The following is a 22500-nucleotide window of genomic DNA, read 5'->3' on the forward strand; positions in this document are numbered from 1 at the left end:
TCCACGAATCTGTTTACTAATGTATGAAGGTAATAGTAACAGTTGTAGTAGACAGCCCATTAAACCCACTAAAGCAGTAATGCGCTAAAGAAACTAGTTCCTTTCATGTTCTGCTTGCTGAGGCAACATTAAGTTGTTGTCGAAGTTTGTATACTTAGAGTAAGAAACTAATATCATTTATAATGCAATCGTTCGCCTTATGGATAAAATTAATGTTGATCTGAAATACAGAAATGTATGTTTCAACATTTTGGCAACTCAACTTTAGCATAGACGTGGGTCAGACGTCTCCCTCGGTTAATGACGTCATGGTGGGGCGGAGTTCAAAGTAATGACGTTTTTCTGGGCGGAGCGTTTATCCTAGACACTGGCAAGCGCCTATTCTCCAGTGACTGACGAAAAAGTGTTTAGTTATCTCGTAGACGCTAGTGTGAAGAGACGTACTCTGTGTGGTTGTGAACACAACACATTTCGCTCTCATTGGATTACTTGAAGCAAATTTCAAGAAATTTTTCTTTTGTACAGTGCCTGATATCATTACGGGAGATATTTAGTGAAAGGTGTGTAGCCCATACGATTGTGTGGTATTTGTTTTTTTTTTTTTTTAATGCAGTAGCCTTAATTTGTGAACTTTATTTTTTCGCACGAACGTGACAGTAGTGATCAAGGAAAAGTAGTTTTGAATTCTTGTTTGAGGAGTTGTATTGGTTGCTAAATGGTATCCAAATTTTTAACATAACTCGCAGAGTAATTATCGAATTATGTGTTTTCTTGTAATGTAGGAGAAAAATAACAACATATAGCTTATGTTCGGTTTTGACGGGTAGACAGGTACCGGTAGTGAGTGATGCTTTATGTTTTGAGTGTGAGAGCACTTTTAAGTCGCCATTCGTTTTCTAACAATTCCCGAATTCGATTTCTTAGGTTCGACCCCTTAGACACAAACTAATTTTGATATCCCAAATTTAAATTTTTCTAAAATATCCGCGTTCAGTGCAGCATGTTTTGGGGGAAATTTTTTCTTGACAAAGTGTAGCCCGACATTCGTGTGAAAGATTTAAAAATTAATTCCTTATTTTGATAGTTATAATTTACTTACGGGACATCACTGCGATTTGAACTTCGTCGTAAGCTTAGCCTAGAAATCCTAGGGGAAATTTTGAGCCTTTGTTTTCGTACTTTTCCTAGGTTGTGGTAGGTTTTTAGTTTGATGTTGGAGAAAGAATGGCATTGCAGCGAGTTTATTTTCGTAGGCCATATAAGAGGGGAGAGAAGGGGAAGCGAAGCAGCATCAGTAGAAGGCTCATATGAGGGGTGATTTTTTGCGTATTCATATTCAGAGAAGGGGGAGGTGGTTGACTTTGACATACAAGGTGTGGTGTCCATCCATCCGACATCCTGTAGTAAGATTTTTTTCCTTCTAGCGATCGTTTTTTCTCATTACTATTAATCGTCCGTACGCTAAAAAGAAAAATACGTATATATATATATATATATATATATATATATATAAAAGAAAATATATGTATATATATATATGTATATATTTATATATATATATATATATATATATATATATATATATGTATATATATATATATATATATATATATATATATATATATATATATATATATATATATATATATATATAATGAGCCCTCTGACCAAAATTGTGAACTTTGCTGCACAGACGCTCATCCTCGATTTCGCAGTTGCATTACGAATGTGGCAGTGATCATTAATGACTTGTTCTTGCAAGCAGAGTAAACTAATTGATGATGATCATTTGTGTGTGTGTGTGTGTGTGTGTGTGTGTGTGTTGGGGAGTACGGGTATTGAAAGCAGGGGAAAGATGTGTGTGGCGGCATTTCGCTGTCCTTTTGTGGCTGTCTTGGAGGCTATTAAGACGGGTTCTTTAATATTATTACTTAGTTTAGCGATGTTGGTGCGTATATTGCTTGTACTCTAAAGTAAGATATATATAGATGTGTATGCATGTATGTATAGTTAGTTTGCCTTAGGTGATTGGTTCCATACATTAATCTCGAAGCCTATTTTTATGGGAATTTTTATGAGTTCTGACAGGGGGGACACGCACATTATATATATATATATATATATATATATATATATATATATATATATATATATATATAAAAGTAATCAACACATTATCACGTGTGGAACAAATAAATATCTGACGCACATCAGGATCCAACCTAGGTTTGATCCTGATGAGTTGAAATTTATTTACTTATAAATATTATATTATATATTTATATATATATATATATATATGTGTGTGTGTGTGTTATATATATATATATATATATATATATATATATATATATATATATATATATATATATATATATATATATATATAGCCTATATGTATATCACACACTTGATACTTTTTGTTTGTTCGAACTTTATCTACGTTTATTATTTTAAATATTTGATACTGTGTACTGTACAATCCATTTTTGTTGTTGTTCGTTACAACTTAACGTTTAGTATTTCAAAATTGTTATACACTTGAGTGGAGAAGGTCATTCTAGATTTTTGCGAGTTATGTAGTTTATTGCTTTAGAATTTATTCAAATGAGCATTGAGTAATGACAGTGATTTAAGCTGTACTTTTTTCCTTAGTAATTAATGATCACCGTTATAGGGAACTTTTCCAAACTGATTATTGGCTGTTATGCAACCAATTAACTCCTTGAATCCAAGCGGAAGTCACACCAGAGATAGAGAACGTTGTTTACAAGTCGAATTGGCTGAATGAATGAATGAGTGTGACTCAGTCTAAGAGTTGCCATTCATGATTAGTAGGAATGTGGGTCAGTGACAGGATTTAGGGGTGATGTTTGAAAGGAGTGCTGTTGTGTAGTATTATAGAGTTTAGAAGTTTTTTCAAAAGAAAGTTGGATATTATTGATGTCCCTGAAATAGTTTGATACTTTTCACTTTGTATGTTTGCTCCTCAGTATCGTTAATACTTCTTACAGTCTTGAGTGTTGTTATTATACAAGTAATATTACTAATAGTAGTCTTTTGCTTATGTTTGCACAATTTATTTCGTGATTTTTTTCCTGAACGATTCGCCTTGAATAAAGTTGTTCACCAGTAGCGTTTAATGCTCAGTTCGTCGCATCAGATTCTTATTTGCGATCTTACCTAGAAATTTTTAAGTCTGAATTTGGTTTGTGTATAGGCTAGTCCAATTGTTAATTATTTAGGAGTGTGGCATTCAAAGTAGCTTAATTACCTAAGTAAGGAAGGTTTGTTTGTTTGTTTTTTTTTTTTATGTATTAACGGCTTGCTTCTGTCTTCTTATATCAGAGCCAAAGCGTCATGGCAATGTGGGTGGCGGCCCCTGACATGATGTCAGAGCAGTGTTTGAGCCCAACGCAGCTGCAGCACCATGCCGTTCCAGACGACATTTGGAATAAATTCGACATTGAAAGCGACAAAGCCCTGGTTCTAAGTAACCCGGAGGCTCTGCCAGACAGCAGCACAAACTTGATGTTCACGCCTGAGATGGGATATGTTAACAGTAATAATGTTATCAGCAGTAATACTGCCCATTACCATTTGGGTGTTCCTCCCACGCCTCCACACTCTCCACCCACAGAACACGATTTAGATGAACTGGTTGCTGTCATTCCAGAAATTTTGGAATCCCCCTCTGCCACGCCACCTTCGGACATCAGTGACATTCTGTCCGATTTGGAATCGACTCCACTGACAGACAGCTCTTTGGAGGTTAGTTGGGGATCTAACTGCTTCTCCTGGTGGCCCCCTGTTGTCGCCCCAGCCCCCTCAGAGTCCTTAAAACGAGACATCATGTGGGGTGGGGGGACGTGTTGCCCTTCCCTGTTGGAAGTTCCTAAGAAAGAACGCCAGGTTTCTGAATGCTCAGCCGATGCTGCCCTCAGAGAAGCCCTTCGACCTGACGAAGTAGCATCAGACGACGAGGATTCTGAGGATAACATGCCTGACACTCCTTCAGGAACGGATAGTGACGGCGACGTAGACGATCACAACAGCAACAGTAGGCCTAGAAGCACAAACAGTGCAGCACGGTACGGAAACCTCGTTGTCTTCAGGGGTCTCGTCGAGTCTAATAGTGCCCAACTCGCCCCGTCTGTCAACAGTGAACATAATTATTGTGGCAGAGTTCCAGAACCCGATGGCAATGTCATACCAGGCATCGTCACTCCGTCAGATACTGGTAAGAAACCCTTTGTCCATTTAAAGTTTCTCCATTAGTATAAATATTTTTTATAAGTTTGCGCGTAAAGCAATTTCGTACAATTTACTTAGTAAATTGCATAATGCCTATTGATCCTCTTACTTAGCAACCAGTAGATGCAACGGCGCTTCAGTTTCGCGCGTGTTTGCTGTCATCTCATCTGTATTTTATTTCCCTGTCATTTTCCCACTAAAATATATTTTCCCTATATTTGTCTTAAAAATTAAGGTTTGCTTGCTATTTCACTTTTGCCCTCTCTGTATGGTGGTTGTAATTCAAGTATCGAAATGGTAGATTGACAGGCTACCCCTCCCTCCATCTCAAATCCCCCATCCCCCCCTCGCTCCCTCAAGTATTCATACCAGCTACTGACCCATTGAAGATACTCCTCGCGCCATCTATTGAGAGATCCGTAAACTAACGGTCACCGCTGCAGTGTTGCCACAAGTGGAGGGTGGTTTTTGGGAATACTCTATGGGCTTTACAAACATTTTTTCAAAATTGACACGAATTTTTGAGACTGTTACATGATATTAGTGTAATTTACATGGTTCCTAGCCACTACAAATCTATTAAGAGTATTCATCATTTTGGAACTTGGAATTTTTCAATAATACGATTTTTTATTACTATTTTATCTAGGTATTCATATTTAGAACCTCTTCTCTTGCACCCTTTTCACTGAAGGACGATTCGAAATGCTGTGTAATCTTTTGTTAATATATGGAGATTTTTGTATACTGTGTAGAGCTCAAAGCTTTCTGCGCTTGTGGTGGGTCATGATCTAATCGCTTGTGTGCATGCGGTCTTTAGTCTTTGGTTTTGATGCCAAGACAGTCCTTTAACTGAACATCTGTACTGTAAATCGCGACCACGAAGTATTATTAACTATGGTGAATTGCATGTGCGGTAACTACATCAATTTTAAGTTATTCAAATTCCGATTTCCTTGGCCCTTTTAATATAAATCAGCAATGAAATTTACCGATTTTCACTTTTATTTCTATAACCTCCCCGCATCTCCGATGTGTCTTTGCCGTGTTTTATGTCGATAGTAACTGTTGTTACATCGAGGTGGGTAAAATGTATCGAACGAAATTTGTGGATCGTTTGTGGGGTTGTCAGTCATCCTCCCTCCATCGGGCCCCCCCTCTCGTTGAGACCTTCCTTGGCGGGACTAACGGACTTGAGAATAGACAATTGAAGAGGAAGGGGCCGATGGGTGGGAGGGAGGCGTTCTGTTTTCGGGGAAAGCAGAACGTATGAACTCTAATCTATGGAATTTATATTGGATAGGCTGGGTAATTTCGTATTTTGTTGATGTTTTGAATGTGAAGACCAGCTTGGGTGGAGTCAGTGTACGTGCGCGCTCGCCCACATAGTCGGCCATATTCATTTCATCTATTGACCCTCTCCGCCCTATTGTTTCGTGTCACCAGGTATCCCCATTGTTTAATACCCTTGTTGGAATTTGTCCCTCGTAATACTCTAAAAACCGCAGGGAAGGTATGGCGATGGTCGGTGGAAAAATGCGACATTCACTAAGCACTTAACAAGAAAAATAAGTTTCAGGGCGTAAAACTTACCTTTCAATACTAAGCGGAACACTGATCCATTTCGAGTCTTGGCTAGTCAGCAAGAGGACGTTGCTCGCACAGCTGCTTATAATACAAAAAGGGAGTACAAATGTTGCATACCACCCTCTGCACTGTTTAGAATTAGTCACCCTTTTCTCCTTCCCCTGCTCCTTGGCCTTGTACCCAAGTCTGCTTCGTGGATTGAGAAATTGTGCTCTTTCTTTAGCGGTATATAGGTCTACAGGAATGGGTTAGGGAAAAGAAAGCTATAATGATGCAACTAGGAATAATCTCTCTCTCTCTCTCTCTCTCTCTCTCTCTCTCTCTCTCTCTCTCTCTCTCGAAAAATTCCCTAAGATTACTCTCAGATTTTTAGGTTCACCTCAGAATCTCTCACTTTTCATATCGTTATAATCCCAAAGTTTGAAAAAAAGGAAATTTTCGTCTTAGGCAATTATTGAGATTTGATAAGACACTGTAAATTATTCCATGTCAGGTAGAAATGAGAAGTAGCTGACTTAATAGTCAGCTTGTTAATATTTTTTTTTTTTTTAATTAATAATACAGTTACCTTAGCAAAACCAGAACTGTACATCCCCCATTTATACCTTTCTTTCGGTGCCGTTCTCTAGTAAATCAGTGTTTTGGATAAAGTTCGAAAGCAACCCAGATATTGTGAAATTTGACTTTTGAACATTTTCTGAGTGTGTGTGTTATCCTCATCCGTCCAGTTAGGCTAGTTCAGTAGAGGTAGTCTTCAAAAACATCTTTCCTAGAGGTTCATTCTAGAATGTCAGTAAAGAAAGCTGTTGACGTTTAAGATTTGAAATGGGATATTAAATTTGATAAAATGGAATATTCACCAGTGTCCTTTGATTGAAAAATATTTGATCTCCGTAGTTTGATCCTCAGCTGTGTAATTAGAAAACACGTGAACTGTCTGTCAAAATTACATTGCCGAGGGCAGCGTTTCTTAACCATGTTAAAAGACCCTTACGAACACTTGGTATTGGTGTCATCCCTATCAACTCTTTGATCTAGTGCTAAAAATCGTTTAGAGTTTCTTCCTCCACCGCCACAGAAATTTAACTCTCCTTCTGCTCCCCCTTCTCCATTCTCCTCCTCCTCCTCCTCCGTTCCACCTCAGACGATTTTTTTCCCTTTCCCTTTCCCCATGTTTTGTGTCTCAGAGAAGTGCTCTCACAATCTTGGCACCGTGGTCGTCTGGCTTTACTGGTGCCAGCGCTAACTTAGCATCCTGGTATTTAGTGCCAAATTATATATCCCCTCTACTGTCTCCTGCCCCCCTCTACCTCCTCCACCGTTGGTTCTCCCTCCCACATTTCTATGCATTCTCTTCCTTCACTTCCCCAACCCCCTCCAACACACCACACACACACACACACACACACACACACACACACACACACACACACACTCTCGCTTTTGAGTTAACATCCAGTTATAGTCACGTTTCATTCGCTGGCATTCCTCCTATTCATGTTTACACCTCTTTTGAGTAAAACTCTCTCTCTCTCTCTCTCTCTCTCTCTCTCTCTCTCTCTCTCTCTCTCTCTCTCTCTCTCTCTCTCTCTCTCTCTCTCTCAAGTGCCCTCGGACTAATCAACTATTATTCACCTAAAGAGACTCCTTACTTCCATAATTTTTTTTGCGGGGAGGGGGTGGGTCCGGGGTATCAGAAAAAAATAAAGACAATTATACCACACGGCTTTGAAGTTTAGGGTCTGCCAATAGCGTTTGCCAGGAACTGGTGCCAACCTCCCTACTTCGGTGCCTGTAACTAGGTATTGGCTGGGAATGCTAAGGCTTTGGGGGTTAGAATCCCCTGGTATGTCAGGAACGCATTCTCTAAGGCTCTTGACTCTACCAGTGGTCTGCCTACGCGCTTCCTCAACAATGCCCTAAGGGATTTTTAGGTGGGGGCTGGTGGTATTGGCGAAGGGGAGTTCGGAAAGCGGAGGGAGAATTGTATTTTTAAAAGTATTCGAGAAAGATCTTTAGTCTCGGCCCTGATTATCTCTATTGGAGTAGTTTATATAAAATGGTAGTTGTTCCTAGGAGATCCTTATTGGTTATGTTACATGATATTAACTTTGAAGACAAATTCAGTGTAGGACCTCAAGAGATGAAATATGGATGAGGATTAGAATTTTAATGCTATTTTAATATGCACATCCTGTTTTTGTATTGTATATTACAAACGTAAACCATTCTATATAGTTTAATGTGGAGCTTTTCTCAGTTTTTATCATCTTGACTTGCAGAGGACGAAGTCGACGTTGTGTCCTGCAATGACCAGGCAGACATTATCAAAACCGCCTTCAACATCAACACGGCATGTCCGACCATGCCTACCGCCACCGCCTCAGCATCGTCGCCAGGTGCCGCAAGGCATCAAGATCAGTCAAAAATTTCTGCAGATGTCAAACGCCAACTCCAAGCCCGCATTCACGCCATGAGAAATCGTCAGAACAACAAGGTTGGTCTAGTGCCCAATGAAGCTGACGAAGCTACTAACAACAGTAGATTTGTTTCGGTGAAGATCAAAACTCAAGGAAAACCTGCAGCCTACACAAAGAGGATGAGGGACTACCACTCTGAGGTGATTTACTTGGTGAATTTTATAGTAATTTTCTTGTAGTGAGGTAATTGAACGCCCACATTCATGAGAGGAAAGGTAGCTTTAAAACAGTTATTCCCCAAAAGTCATGATTTTGCTTGGATTATCTTGTAAGTTACTTGGACCGGATTGTTGTGAAACTAACATTTCCAGGATTTCCTTAGTTTCTTAACAATGTAGGCTAATAGTCGCCCTTCCCTTACAGGTTATGAAGACCACCAAGCACAGACGGAGGAACCGCGGTGAATCCGACGAAGGAAGACGGTCTGTCCACAACTCCCTCGAGAGGCAAAGGAGAGTTGATTTGCGTAATGCCTTCGAGTACCTTCGCCTCCTTGTCCCTGAAACAAAGGACCTAGAAAAGGCACCTAAGGTTCAGATCCTGAAGAAGGCTGCCCTCCACTGCAAACAGCTCCAGGTCACCGAACAGCGATTGATGAGAGAAAAGGAGAAGTTAAGAAAACAGCTCGAATACCTCCAGCAGAGGAGAACGCTATGTAGTTGAGTTTGAAATAACCTTCCCCTGTTGTATAGTTAGTTGTAAGGAACTGTGATTTATTAAATATTGTACATAGTTAATGTTATAGTGATAATGTTATTGTCAAAAGAGGGAGCATTTTAAGAGAAAATTGAACAATTTTTATGGAACTTTTGGTATAAAATAAAGTAGCCTTTATTGTATGTGTGATATTTTGAGTGCCTATTGTGTTAATTGCCCTCGATGCTCCTTGAAAAGTTCCTGAAGCTAATGGTTGTCACGTAGCATTAAGTGGCTCTGTGGATCGAGAAAAAATTTGCCCTAAATGGTAATATGTAACTTCTCTGATTTGAAAGTCAGCAGAACCTTAGGAACTGGATTTGTAAAGTAGGAGAGATTAGTGTTACTAGTGTACATATGCACCATTGGACTTAAGCTTACAACATGACTTGGAATTTAATGGTATTCTTGTGTACACAGAATCAGTTGTTGTGTACACAGAGTAGCATTGGATGAAATTGAACTCTGTCATGGTAATGAAAAAATTAAGTCTCAAGAGTATTCAGAACCTTGGTATTAAAGTTTTTCAAAAAGTTTTGTACTGTATTTGAGGGGTATTATGCAGATGCCATTGACATTTTTTTCAGGTGTGATACCAAAGTTGCGTGGCCTGTGTCTGTCGTGTATCCAATAATCCTTTCGTTAAACTCTGTTTATTGTTGAATTGTACAGTGAGTGAGCCGTCAAGGTTAGAAAAGGAGAGAGCGAGCGCGAGATAGATAGAGAAAGAGAGAGTGAGAGAAGTTCTTAAGTAGGGTCGGAATAGATTGTGAAAGAATGAATGGTGAATGATCTCTTTAAGTTTTCACTTGTATGTTAGTCTGGTTTTGACCTTATGAGTTTCTTACTTTTGAAGGGTCAAACGAAATGCCAGTTAACCTTTTTTTTTTTTTTCCTTTTCTTTTTGTGACTTGACCTGCCCATGAATTTTCTGGGAAAATACAAAGTAATTCGTAAGGATTTAGAAAATATTTAAAAGCCGGATTACAACAGTTGTCATAATTGTTTCAATTCGGTTTTGAGAAGTTTATTTATATTGTATATCTTTTTAAGAGATTATCGGTTCTTTAGTCTTAAGTGTTGCAGCCCCTTTTTCATTTTTACCCTTTGAGGGTGGAAAAAGGGAAGACTTGATTTTTTTCATTATTTTGGCCAATGATTCTCTAGTTCTAGTGGCAGTCGATAAGAAAAGACATGTAGAAGGCGGGGTTGAATTACTTTTTGAATCCTTTTTGAGGGTCAAAAGATGGATTTAAATGATTATAAAAACCTCGCGACTTAGTTTTAGACCAGTAGTAGAAGTGTACATGTGACGGGGTTAGAAGATTTGAGCTCTGCGACATATGAGCCGAATGTTTAGCAAGGCTGGTGTAGCGTTGTTGTTGGTCTTTTGGTTTCCTAAAGTCTTGAAGAACAATCATTGTTGGTGGTTTCATACAAAATCTTGGCTTTGTAGGTAGATAACAGTATTATCGCTTGGAGGCCATATTCAGCTTACAAAACGAGTTTCTTAACTCGTGCAGTATAATTGGTCTAAATTTGGGTTTGGGGGCTGGGTTTTCGACTAGCTAGACATGAGGCTAGTTCCACAGTATATCTGTTAAAAGTATGCCAGAGCATTCAAGTCTCTCGATTTTTTAATTACGTCATATGTCAGAAATGCTCAAGTCAGTAATTAAAGTTAGTGCACATAAAAGTAATTACTTCCCTCAACTTTTTTTTTAAGGCCTCCGTATATGTAAACTATAGAGAACCCCCTTTTTTGTATTGCTCACTTTTGTATGTAGAAGAAAAAGTTAAAAAATCGGAATCAGTAATCATGACAAACGGCAAATTCATTGGTAAATAGAAAAACCGAAATGTGTATGTCAAAACTTTGGAAACAACTATGTGGTGATCCAAACGGTATTGAGACGTTTATAGTCTCATTCTTTGATTGTGAATCCCAACTGATACCTCATTTTGTCAAGTCTACTTATGTGATGAGAAAAGCAAGGGTTTAGTTTTCTGGAAAGCATTTCAGTAAGTTAACTTTCATGGTTCATTATTTCCCCTTCTCAGGTCAGTGCGGCTGGTCAAAGTGTAGGTTTTGGAGGCGATGGGACGGAGTAGGTTCTTGCATTGTTCTCAGCTCTTACGAACAACAAACCTACCTCAGTTTTCTCTGAATCTCCCCCCACCCCTACTAGTTATCAGTGCTATGTTGTCATGAGTATTTGTAAATAATAATGATAATAATGATTCGTTATTTCCAGTCGCATTTATCTGGGCCCAAAAGCATTGTTTGGAAAAAGCAGCATACACATCCAATATATAATGTAAATAGTAGACCCCCTTTGTACTTTATTATACAGATTTTTTGACATATGCTTTGCTATATATATACATATATTATATATTCACAATGTGAATTGATGTGCTCAGTTTGATGAAAACATTTAATCTATTATGAAGCAGTACCAGGGTTTATTGAAAGGAAAATATAAATATATATATATTTTTTCACATTTTCATCATATAGACTTAGTAAATGTTCTTTTTTTCTTCCTCTTGATATATATACTGTAGAGAGCGTGAGAGTGAGTGGCTTCTCTTGTACAAAAAATAAAGCACATCAGTTTGTATTGACTGAGACTTATTCTTAGATTTGAAATATATGTTATGAATGTACAAATGTTTAGGCCCGTTATTATTTAAGAGTTCAAAATTACCTTCCTTTTTAGTTAATTTCATTATCAGTGGATTTACAAATATGAAATGGAAAAATCACTTTTTTTTAAATATATATGTAATATATATTTTTTGGACAATTTTTTGTATGTTATCCATTGCTGTTGGAAAAGGAATTGTCAATTTTGTTTCAATTTTCCTTGCTTTAAATAAGTGTTTATTTACGATATGCCATGTCATTAATAGTAAGTTCAAAATGTTATTCGATTTACTTTAGTGAAAGTTTTTATGCAAAAAATTTATTGTACTTTTATTTGAATTCATCTATATAGCACAGTTAACAAATTGAAATATACCATTATATATGAAGTATGCCTTTTATTTTCACGTCTTCAGTTTAAAGAAAGTAGTTGTAAAAAGAAAACATTTCGTTAATTAAAATTTTGCCGTAATACTGAAGTAGCGACAGTGAGACTGTATTGAAAGGGGCAGGATCTGGAGTACTGCGTGCCACCTCTAGTATTTGAAGAAATATTTGGTTACGGCCATTTTTTGTCCACTGATTGACTAAAGCAGTGAGAAGTTTCTGTCTGGTTTGTAGAATTGCTCCTAAAATCAATCATAATTGTATAGAGATACGGCTGTGGTTATAAAAGAAAATGTTCTAAAATCATATATAATATAATTGTAGAGACTCAAGGCTGTCTTTATAAAAATAAAGTTAGCATGAAATAGCTGGCAGTTAATATCTTGACCACAAAGTAACATCGACAGTAACTTTGATATTGCCAATCAGACCATTATGAAAAGTTGAGATTTTACAAGTATGCAAAAAAATTAGGCTGGAAATAATTTTTCTTGCATTTTTTACAATACACAACAACTCGTGTTATCCATCCCATTGGTTACCTTTAGCTGTGCACTAGATCAGAACTGAATGGCCCATTCTGTTGTCTTCACTAATAGAAAAACATTCAGATTTTTACATTTATAATTTCTTTCGGTAACTACAGGTGACTATGGCCGTAATTTGCGATGAAGACTTTGTCAACCAGTTAGGTGGTTGGCTTGTGAAACTGCCCTCGTTAACTGATAGTGATCTTGAAACGTTGAAGATATTAGAGAAGAAATGAAAGTCATAAGTATCCACGACGCCAAACAATTAAGATAAATTTTCAAAAATACGAGCAAAGTGAGACCCACCTCATAGATCGAATGGTGGCAGTTTTAAAATCGCTTGAATAATGAAGCCTCCAACATGAATCAGTTCATGTTTTGTTTAACAAATGTCACTTTTCTGGGGTAAGTTTGCGTGTGAAGTTCACAAAATGATCCATACTGTATATCAAACAAAAGTGATATTACCTTTTAATGTTCTCACTTTTACAAGTACAAAACATTTAACAATTGTGCAACTTGAAGAGGCTGTGGATCAGCTCGACCGTGCACACGGTACTTGAAAATAACAGGATACTAGTAATAACAACATGATACTAATAATAACTTTTCTGGATTGAAAATCATGACGATTAAACCTCAAACCAAGTACTGTACAGATAGCCAAACTTTCAGTGTTAATTCCCACAGCTCTTTCGAATTTAATGCCTACAATATCATAGGTCTATATTTGAAATTGAAATAGGCTATAGAATTCAAGAAATTGGTATCATAGAACTCTTATTCTTTTATTCTATTTTTTTTATTTTATGGCTCACACTTTATTGTACTTTTTTGTGGCCGTCACTTTGTTGTACAGTACTCTCTTCGAAGCGGCACGAGTTTAATAGGAGTTAGTATCTCCCCTGTTTTTAAATTGTTGTTGGTTATTCAGTTTTCGTTCGGAGTAAGACAGGTCTGACTATAAAATAGTGTTATTTTTCTTTCGTATTTTCTTTATTTTGATGGGTATTAAATTACTATTAGCTATTATTAATTAATTAGGTTAGTAGAAGCAGAAAAAATATTCTACTTAAATTTAGCTGATGCGGTCTAGGAAAGTCATTTGGTAAGTTTAACAGCACTGCAAATTCGTGATTATGCTAGCCATTAATTGGTTCTGTAGGCGGTATCGAATCCGGAAATTCTCACCAGGCCACTTAAGCCCTTTCACGCCTTATATCGGGCCGCCTTAATGCAAGGTTCGGTGCTGGCATATGGCCAGCTTTAAGCTAAATGAAGGAGAAGAATTCTTTAATGGTATAGTTTAAGTTTGAAGGGGGAGGACCTCCCGAAATGTCTAGACTTTTTTGCTAAATGGTTATTACAATGACTAGATTCCCAACATGTCTACTGGCAATCCTACATATATGATTCCCAGAGGGCCTACATTCAGAATGGACTCTCAAATAGATTAATGGGAGGAGGGACGACCAAGTAATACCCAGCGCCTTAGGTTAGGACGTATTCTAGTACATGCCGTTGTTAACATACTTTAGCCAAGACTTTGGGGGCGTTGGTTCGTAGGGGACGAATTTTGGTGAATATATATATAAAAAATCCACTTTCCAGTATATTTGTCCGATTGATTATCTTTCTCTTTATATATTTTTGACCCATATTAAGTTTGTTTCCCCATCCCCTTCTGATTACGAGAATGGTCAAATACACGTAAATCCCAAGCAGTTAGAAAAGATTTCGATCAGTCTAGGACTATTCAGCATTTCTTCGTTGACTCGAACAATTTTCACTAATTTTCTTAAGATTTCTTGGTTTCCTTTCCCATCTTCGATTTGAAATTTTCAAAAATACTTAGTTTTCACTGAAAACTTCTGTTACAATGCTTTGACTTTGTTGGGTTCCCACTTAAAATATTAAGTAGAAGTGTTTAAGATTTCTTCCTGTGCACTTCTGCCTCGAAGTGTGACACATTTAATAAGTTATTATTGCAATGCTTCTTACCGAAAGACATTTAATTTTGAGAAAGGCTGTAGTCACTTTTCGTCCTGGAATCAGAATGATTGAAGATTTCATTTTTAGATTAGTATCCGGATTCTCCGTGTGAATTTTCGAGAAACATCTGGATAAGTTACTAGGAAAACATTTCTTGCAACGCTCCAGTTGTATTCTTTCATGTTTATTCTTTTTGTTCACCCACTTTTTGCCAGAGTTTGATTTTAACTGAGCAAAATATCTGATCGCAATGGTATGTACGTAGACCGAGTGGAATGAGTTATATTAGGCCTATAGCATTCTCTGAGCACAGAAACTAGTATTCTAAGCTTCAGAGGCTGACGCCACTAATTTTCGTTCGTCACCAATGTGTGCCGAAACTTCCCCAAGAGGCCTATTTAAATATCTTCAGTTTGTTGACTCTGTTTTTTACTTAATCTTAATCTTAGTAACGACATGATGCTAGACAGGGAGGCTTCTGTTTTAGACTTTTTTTTTTCAAAACAGGAGCATTTGGCGAGGAAGGACATGATGTAAAAGTGGCTTGTCTGCAGACTCTGGACACTGATAGTGTTTTTATCAAAATTTCCATGGAGAGAGCTTGTTATATTTAAATTTGATAATCTCCAAAAGCATAGTAGAATGATTTAGATTAAATTAGATAGTGGGTAACGATTACCAGATTCTTAGCGAATTTAAAGGAATTGAATTACGCTTGTATGAATGTTGCATGTTTCAGTAAGTTATGTTACATCTAGGATGGGGAAGAATTTTGGTGAATTCACACGTATGGCGGAGAAATTGGTGTCTTGTTACTGTGCAACATTTTCCGTTTTGTTGGCGTGGAAAGTGAAAGTTTCTCTCTCTCTCTCTCTCTCTCTCTCTCTCTCTCTCTCTCTCTCTCTCTCTCTCTCTCTCTCATGATCTATACTAAGTGATTAATCACCTTTATTTTTCGGATATCATATATAAGTAGAGTTGACTAAGAAACTTGCCTCTTAATAACCAATATACAAATAAGATACAAAATGCTTCACATGTTTCATGTTCACATTTTAAGAGTTTTTTTGAAAGGCTGCCTTGACAATTGGCAAAAGTCTGTTTTAGTGTAGTTGTTCGTGTTTAACTGTAGGATCCTTAATTATAATGTTTGTAACAGGCTTTGTAAGCTATTTTCATTGTTTGTGATTGTCTGCTGTATGCATCCTAAATCTGCGAGCAGACGCCATACTTCTAGGAGGCCTAAATTCCATACAAATCACATTTGAAATAAACAAAAGAAAGTTAACAAACAAAGAGATACTCATCCAAAAACAGCGAAGTCGCAATAACTTGCCTGTGGTGCAAGGTATTAGCACTTGTAGTGCAGGTCCTAGATTTATGAGCATCAATGTACGGGAAGACAATTTTGTAGGCAACTATTGTGTGCCTCGGTCTGAGGCAGTTAGTAACTTTACGAATAATGATGGGTAAAACAGTATCATAGAATATTACAAGCAAAAGTTCCTAACTCAGAGATCTGATCAATAATGGAGATGATTTTGTAAAAGTGCTGAATTAAAACCGAAGACCAATAATATCAAATACAACATCTTCAAATGCTGACCACAGACAAGAGAGAATATAGGACTACAGAGTGTTAGACTGTTTTTACTTAGCGGGGGCAAAGATAACAATACAATATTACAAATGCCAAGAACTCGGGAATAAGCAAAGCAGATCCACAGCGTCTCAAGGATGCTCAAAGAGCGAAGGGTCGTCGTCAAGGATAATGCATCACAGGGAAAGAACAGTTATAAACTATAGTGTTGTACAGTGCGGTAATTTAGAAAAAAAAATACGACTGAAATAGAAAAGCAGAATAAATACTTTATAGGGAAGAAAAAAATATGCGGATTACCCGTGAATTTCGCTTACCAGAACACAGAAAAAACTGAATCTTCTCCGCAAAATCCTCGGTCATATGAAGCAAAAGGAGAGCGTGAAATATGAAAATTCGAATAGGAAACCTCGAGGACCTGGACAATGAAATACGGTAGACTTTTATCAGTGGTGACTGTAAGTAAATTTTCGATAGATGCCGGTAAATACAGAAGAGAAAATGACTTGTCAGTACTTTGCATAGTCAAAGTTTGATAAATTATGTGTACGGACCTATAACAAGATCTGGATTCAGGAAACTTGTCATTCGCCATCAATAACGTAGTGGTAACAAATTTAACACGTAAAAAATGCGCCGAAGTTTCTCAAGGCCACCGAAAACAGATCTGTCTTTCGGTGGTCTCGGTATAATGCTGTATGAGTAGCGGCCCATGAAACTTTAACCACGGCCTGGTGATGGCCTATACTATGCAGTTGCCAGAAGCACGATTATGGCTAACTTTAACCTTAAATTAAAAAAAAAAAAAAAACTACTGAGGATAGAGGGCTGCGATTTGATATGTCTGATGATTGGAGGGTGGATGATCAACATACCAATTTGCAGCCTTCTAGCCTCGGTAGTTTTTAAGATCTGAGGGCGGACAGAAAAAGTGCGGACGGACAGACAAAGCCGGCACAATAGTTTTCTTTTATAGAAAACTAAAAGTAGAGTGTGACTGTGATATACCTCCTTATCACGAAATTATTATTTTTTTAATTTAAACAACACTAATGTACGTATTATAGAAATCATCTTCCAAGATAGGATGAACTGACCCCTTTAGATTTATAGCGATCCGTGTAGATTATTTTCATATATATTCGATTAGAGGTTTGCTATTGGATGAATAGTGTCTGATCACTTGAGGGAGGTAGAAGGAACGAAGCTCATTCGCTTTAATGATAAAGCAAAGTAGCTAGAAGAAGAAAAGAAGACCAGAAGAAATAAACTAATTGATAAAAAAAACTTCGTAACTGAAAATAGTAATTAGTAGGCTGAGAAATGAGGCGATTACCTTGATTAAAAGTGAAAGGAAAGGACTCTTCAATAGAAAGATATGGAGAGGCTTTGTCTGTTGTTAGTTATCTTTTAAAAAAAGACAAAGAATATAGAGCAGTTCTAAAACTAGTGAAAGCATGACAGGTGTCCTTCTCCCAGAGCCCAAAAATCTATAAACTGATAAACCCAAGTACAAAACGTGCCAACCCATTTCCAGGGGCAGACATGGCGACTGCAGAAACTTTCGTGAAGCTGCTTTATTACAAAATTCGATAAACATCTGTAGAAAAGTCTTCGTAGCTGAACATTGAGAAAGTGCCAAAGAATGGTCAGGAGAAGTACCATAAAGCAGTTATGTGGGTCCTGAAATACGCACTATCGAAACATGGGTTATCAAAATGGAAAAAATGTAAAGTCTTCTTGCAGACGATATGCAGTTGTGCCTAGCTGAGTAAAAGCTGTAGCTACAGTGTCTAAATTAAAAGCCAGAAGTTTAATGCCACGTCAATGAAAATAAATAATACAAAGTTAATAGTAATAAAATACAAAATTTATGGAAAATTAGACACTACCATCTAAGAAGTATTGCTTTTATAAAAAATATTTTCACACGTATGTTAAAAAATGTACGTATCCTATATAATAATGTAATCACAGGGTATGACTAATGGGACTGCTTTTATACCTGTAATGGTCTACCTAACTGAGGCATAGATGAATATAGATTAATGGTGTCAAGATGCAAAGAAGACTTAACATAATCTTCAAAACAATCTTCTGATAAAAAGAACCCTCTTAATGGACCAAATGAGGGTTGGTATGCCTGCCCTTCAATCCATTCGGGTGGATGGGAGCAGAGTATAACCGTTCATCATTAGTGACGTCTCAGTTTGACTGAATGAAAAATATGGAGTCTTATTTCAACATTTTTTTATTATTATTATTATTGGGCACCTCTTTGGACACTTTTTATTGGAACGCTTCACTGGAATTTCAAATACTTGGTCAGACCGGCGTTACCGACAGAAAAGTTCACGGAACAAGGCAAAATCAGACAAAAAAATCACTCTTAAGCAAGAGTTTTTCTTCCTCACAAATGAAGCCGTTAAAGCAATAAAAGTAATCGTGCGTTGACTGAATTAACCGAAATGGGTAATCTGGATTACCATTAGTGGTTTAGGTCGCTTGTACTGCATAAAACAGCCAACTTGTGCAATAGTATTCTTTTAATTGCTTATGTCTATGATCAGAGTCTTTTTGAAACATATAAACTGTCCTTGCTGAATCTAACGGAAAAAAGTCCAAGGTTTTTTCATATCTCGTTTGCATGGATGAGGATGTATAATCTTCAATAATTCTCTAATAATCATTTTAAGGGAATTCCCATAAAAAGTGAATGGTGTAGGATTCTGGAATACATAAATAGCAGAGGACATACATTGAAAGGCAACTCTTGTTTCCCAGTACAGGATCTTAATTTATATATATAAATATACATATATATTTTGTATATATATATATACATGTATATATATATATATATATACATATACATATATATATATATATATATATATATATATATATATATATATATATATATATACAGTATATGCAAACTCGCAGATTCTTTATCAGTTCTAGCCATACCTTCTGTTTATATTCCAATGATCAAGGACGCTTATTCCATATTCTTTTATTCTTTTAGGAAAGGCCTTGTTAGGAAAAGCAATTCACTCAAACAGCATTTATGACCACATAGTTATGACAGTAACGAAACTGCTATACTGATAATTTCTAAGATTAATAAACACTGAAGCCTTTGTGTGGATAATTTCCCAACGAAATTGGATTGCTTCGCAATGTTCTTAAAAACTGTCTTGCAGTACATGTTGATCACAGTCTAGAAACCCTCCTCCTCTACCTGCCAGTGCCATGTCTACTTCTTTATTTCGATAGCCTTCACGAAACAGGCACTACTGCGGACTTAGAAAGCCGACACACTCTTTATCCTCCTTCTGTTTGACAACAATTCGCCGCGAAGTACAGTAGGCCTAGCACGCCAATCATCACAAATAGGGAAGCCAGTCTTTAGGATAGTTCCCTCTTTCTCCAAGGAAGAAACAATTAGCATAACTGAATATATACCTATGGCTGAATATATACGTATAGTTTGCTGTCATGGATGAGTAGCAAAGTCTTCGGCTCACGTTTGCTACGTCCACGGTTCACCCCAGCCTACTGACTGTCATAAAAAGACCAGGGGACCAGCAACTTCATCCTTGAAGACTTGTCGAGAAACCAGGATGTTTTACCCTTCTGCGCCACCAACTCAAAAGGGAAAAAAAAAATGATACGGAAATATACATATTACATATATATATATATATATATATATATATATATATATATATATATATATATATATATATATGACATTTTATCACGCCGTGATTTATATACATTCATGAAGCTACAAATGTCGCTTAATATCCAATTCACGCTACTTCGGGAATATCCCCGATGGGGAATTATCAAAGAAGGTGGCTCAATGGTTTGACCGTCGAATGGAGTCGCTGGAAGGTACCGTGTCGAGGGATCATGACCCGGCGGTACCGATCCATTTATCACTTAAAAAAAATTCCCCTTCGGTGATAATTCCCCATCGGGGACACTCCCGAAGTAGGGTGAATTGGACATTAAGCGACATTTGTAGCTTCATGAATATTGATATATATATATATATATATATATATATATATATATATATATATATATATATATATATATATATATATATATATATATATATATATATATATATATATATATATATATGTATGTATATATAATATATAATACATATATATATTATATATAATAGATAATATATATATATATATATATATATATATATATATATATATATATATATATATATATATATCCATATGATTTATGATTTCTGTTTTCTTGAACGGCTCTTCTCATATCTGTGGTTTTGCCAATACTCGAAGACTTTTCAACCAACTTCTTCGTTTTAACGTGCTTTTTCCCATTTTTATATGGCAATATCATTATTCGTCTTTAATATCTTTTTAAATATTTATGCCACATATTTGTAGTTTTTGTATGAATTTTTCACCAGGCCCTTCCAAATAACTTTAATAAGGATATTCTTGGAAGGCCATTATTGCAGTCTCCGTGTAGCCTGCCAAGCGGCCGATTAAAAGCAGGCCATTAATGATTCCAGATGCTTAACTTGGCGTCAAATTCATCATCGTTTGTTCTCGAACTTCATTCGGTGATTGAAAGCGGACTTTGCGGTTCAAACATTGTTCTCATTAAAAGTTTGTCCCTGCGAAGTGGTATGTGCCGAGCCTGTAATTGCAAACGCCAAATCCCGAAAGCTCGTCAACAAAAATGGGTACTGGTTGCAGCTTTGGACCTGTTCCGCCACTGTTTGCTATTGGTATTCTTTCTACAAAGTTTATTACTGCCGTTTCCAGTGATATATATATATATATATATATATATATATATATATATATATATATATATATATATATATATATATATATATATATATATATATATATATATATATATATATATATATATATATATATATATATATATATATATATATATATATATATATATATATATATATATATATATATGTGTGTGTGTGTGTGTGCGTCTCTCTGTGTCTGTGGGTGTGCTTGTTTGTGTTATTATAATAATCACCTCTTCACTCCTCGAATTCTTCACACTTTTTGGATACACTTGTCACTACAAAGTTGCTGAGATCCAAATGCAAGAATATAAAGAAATTCTGATGTCCTTAGCCGGATTCGAACCCGAATCGTCGGTAACTCGACCTCCTTCCTATACTCCGTATGCGGGTTCGAATCCTGCTACGAAAGTTAGTGTCCTCGTATTCTTGCACTTGGATCACAGAGGCTTTGTAGTGACAAGCGTATCCAAAAAGTGTGAAGAGTTCTAGTAGTTAAGTGAGCACTGTGGTTATTACAATTACACGCGCATCTGGTAAAAAAGTGATTAGTAGATTATATATATATATATATATATATATATATATATATATATATATATATATATATATATATATATATATATATATATATATATATATATATATATGTGTGTGTGTGTGTGTGTGTGTTTGTGTGTGTGTGTGTGTGCACGCGCATCTGGTAAAAGTGACCAGTAGATTATATATATATATATATATATATATATATATATATATATATATATATATATATATATATGTGTGTGTGTGTGTGTGTGTGTGTGTGTGTGTGTGTGAGTGCATGCGCACCCGTGTACCTGAGCGTGTGAATAACTTCTGGCTGTGATCAGACAACAACTTTCGATGAAACTTCATAAAAACAATTGAAAACGGGTAAATTATAAATTTTCTCCTATGCCTTTAATTTTTGCACTGGTAAATGGTAATAGAATAAGATATTAATATTTCAGTGATGAGTAAGGATTAACGGCAGTTCGTCTGCTGATAAATCAAGGTAAAGATGCTGATTGCCCTCAAGTAGATTGTGCCTGGATTGTATTAGTTTGTCTGGAGGACGGCCTAGGTTGGTCGTTTGCTTCCGAATAGTTCTCAGAGCAACCTGGTCAGCAATTCCTAACTTTCAGTGTCCACTTGACAGGTCTGCGCTGTAGCTCTGATTGGGGATGTATTCCAGTATCTACCACGTGTGCAGAAATATCTTAGATAATCCATGTCTAGCTGTCCTGTTCTATTAAGATAATTTGGCGACATTGACAGCCTCATATTTGTGACAAACAATTAACAGACTAAACGTCTCCTTTGCTAATATGCAAGCTTTTTATAGCATCAATGTTAATGAACTGAAGCATTACAAAGTTCTTAGATTTAGAAAAAAAATTAAATTAAATCATCTCTGAATAATCAAAAAGATTTTTCTTGTAAAGTCAGCTTTTAAAAGGGAACAT

At 36.4% G+C, this 22500-nt stretch overlaps 1 protein-coding gene across 2 annotated transcripts in view; it reads left to right on the forward strand.

Moving 5' to 3' along the window:
* The window catches only part of LOC136840576 (uncharacterized), a 21900-nt gene extending 9844 nt beyond the window's left edge, over window positions 1-12056 (forward strand). The window contains exons 1-4 of one of the 2 annotated variants that reach the window (XM_067107197.1): window positions 232-560; window positions 3349-4240; window positions 8124-8461; window positions 8685-12056. In XM_067107197.1, coding sequence (XP_066963298.1) covers window positions 3361-4240; window positions 8124-8461; window positions 8685-8984 — 1518 coding nt within the window. In that variant the 5' untranslated portion in view covers window positions 232-560; window positions 3349-3360 and the 3' untranslated portion in view covers window positions 8985-12056. Of the gene's footprint in view, window positions 1-231; window positions 561-3348; window positions 4241-8123; window positions 8462-8684 lie in introns of those variants that run through there. The other variant, XM_067107198.1, reaches the window with a different exon arrangement.
* Window positions 12057-22500: the final 10444 nt, after the last annotated feature.

This window comes from Macrobrachium rosenbergii, chromosome 8 (genome assembly GCF_040412425.1).
Source record: "Macrobrachium rosenbergii isolate ZJJX-2024 chromosome 8, ASM4041242v1, whole genome shotgun sequence".
NCBI lineage: Eukaryota > Metazoa > Arthropoda > Malacostraca > Decapoda > Palaemonidae > Macrobrachium > Macrobrachium rosenbergii.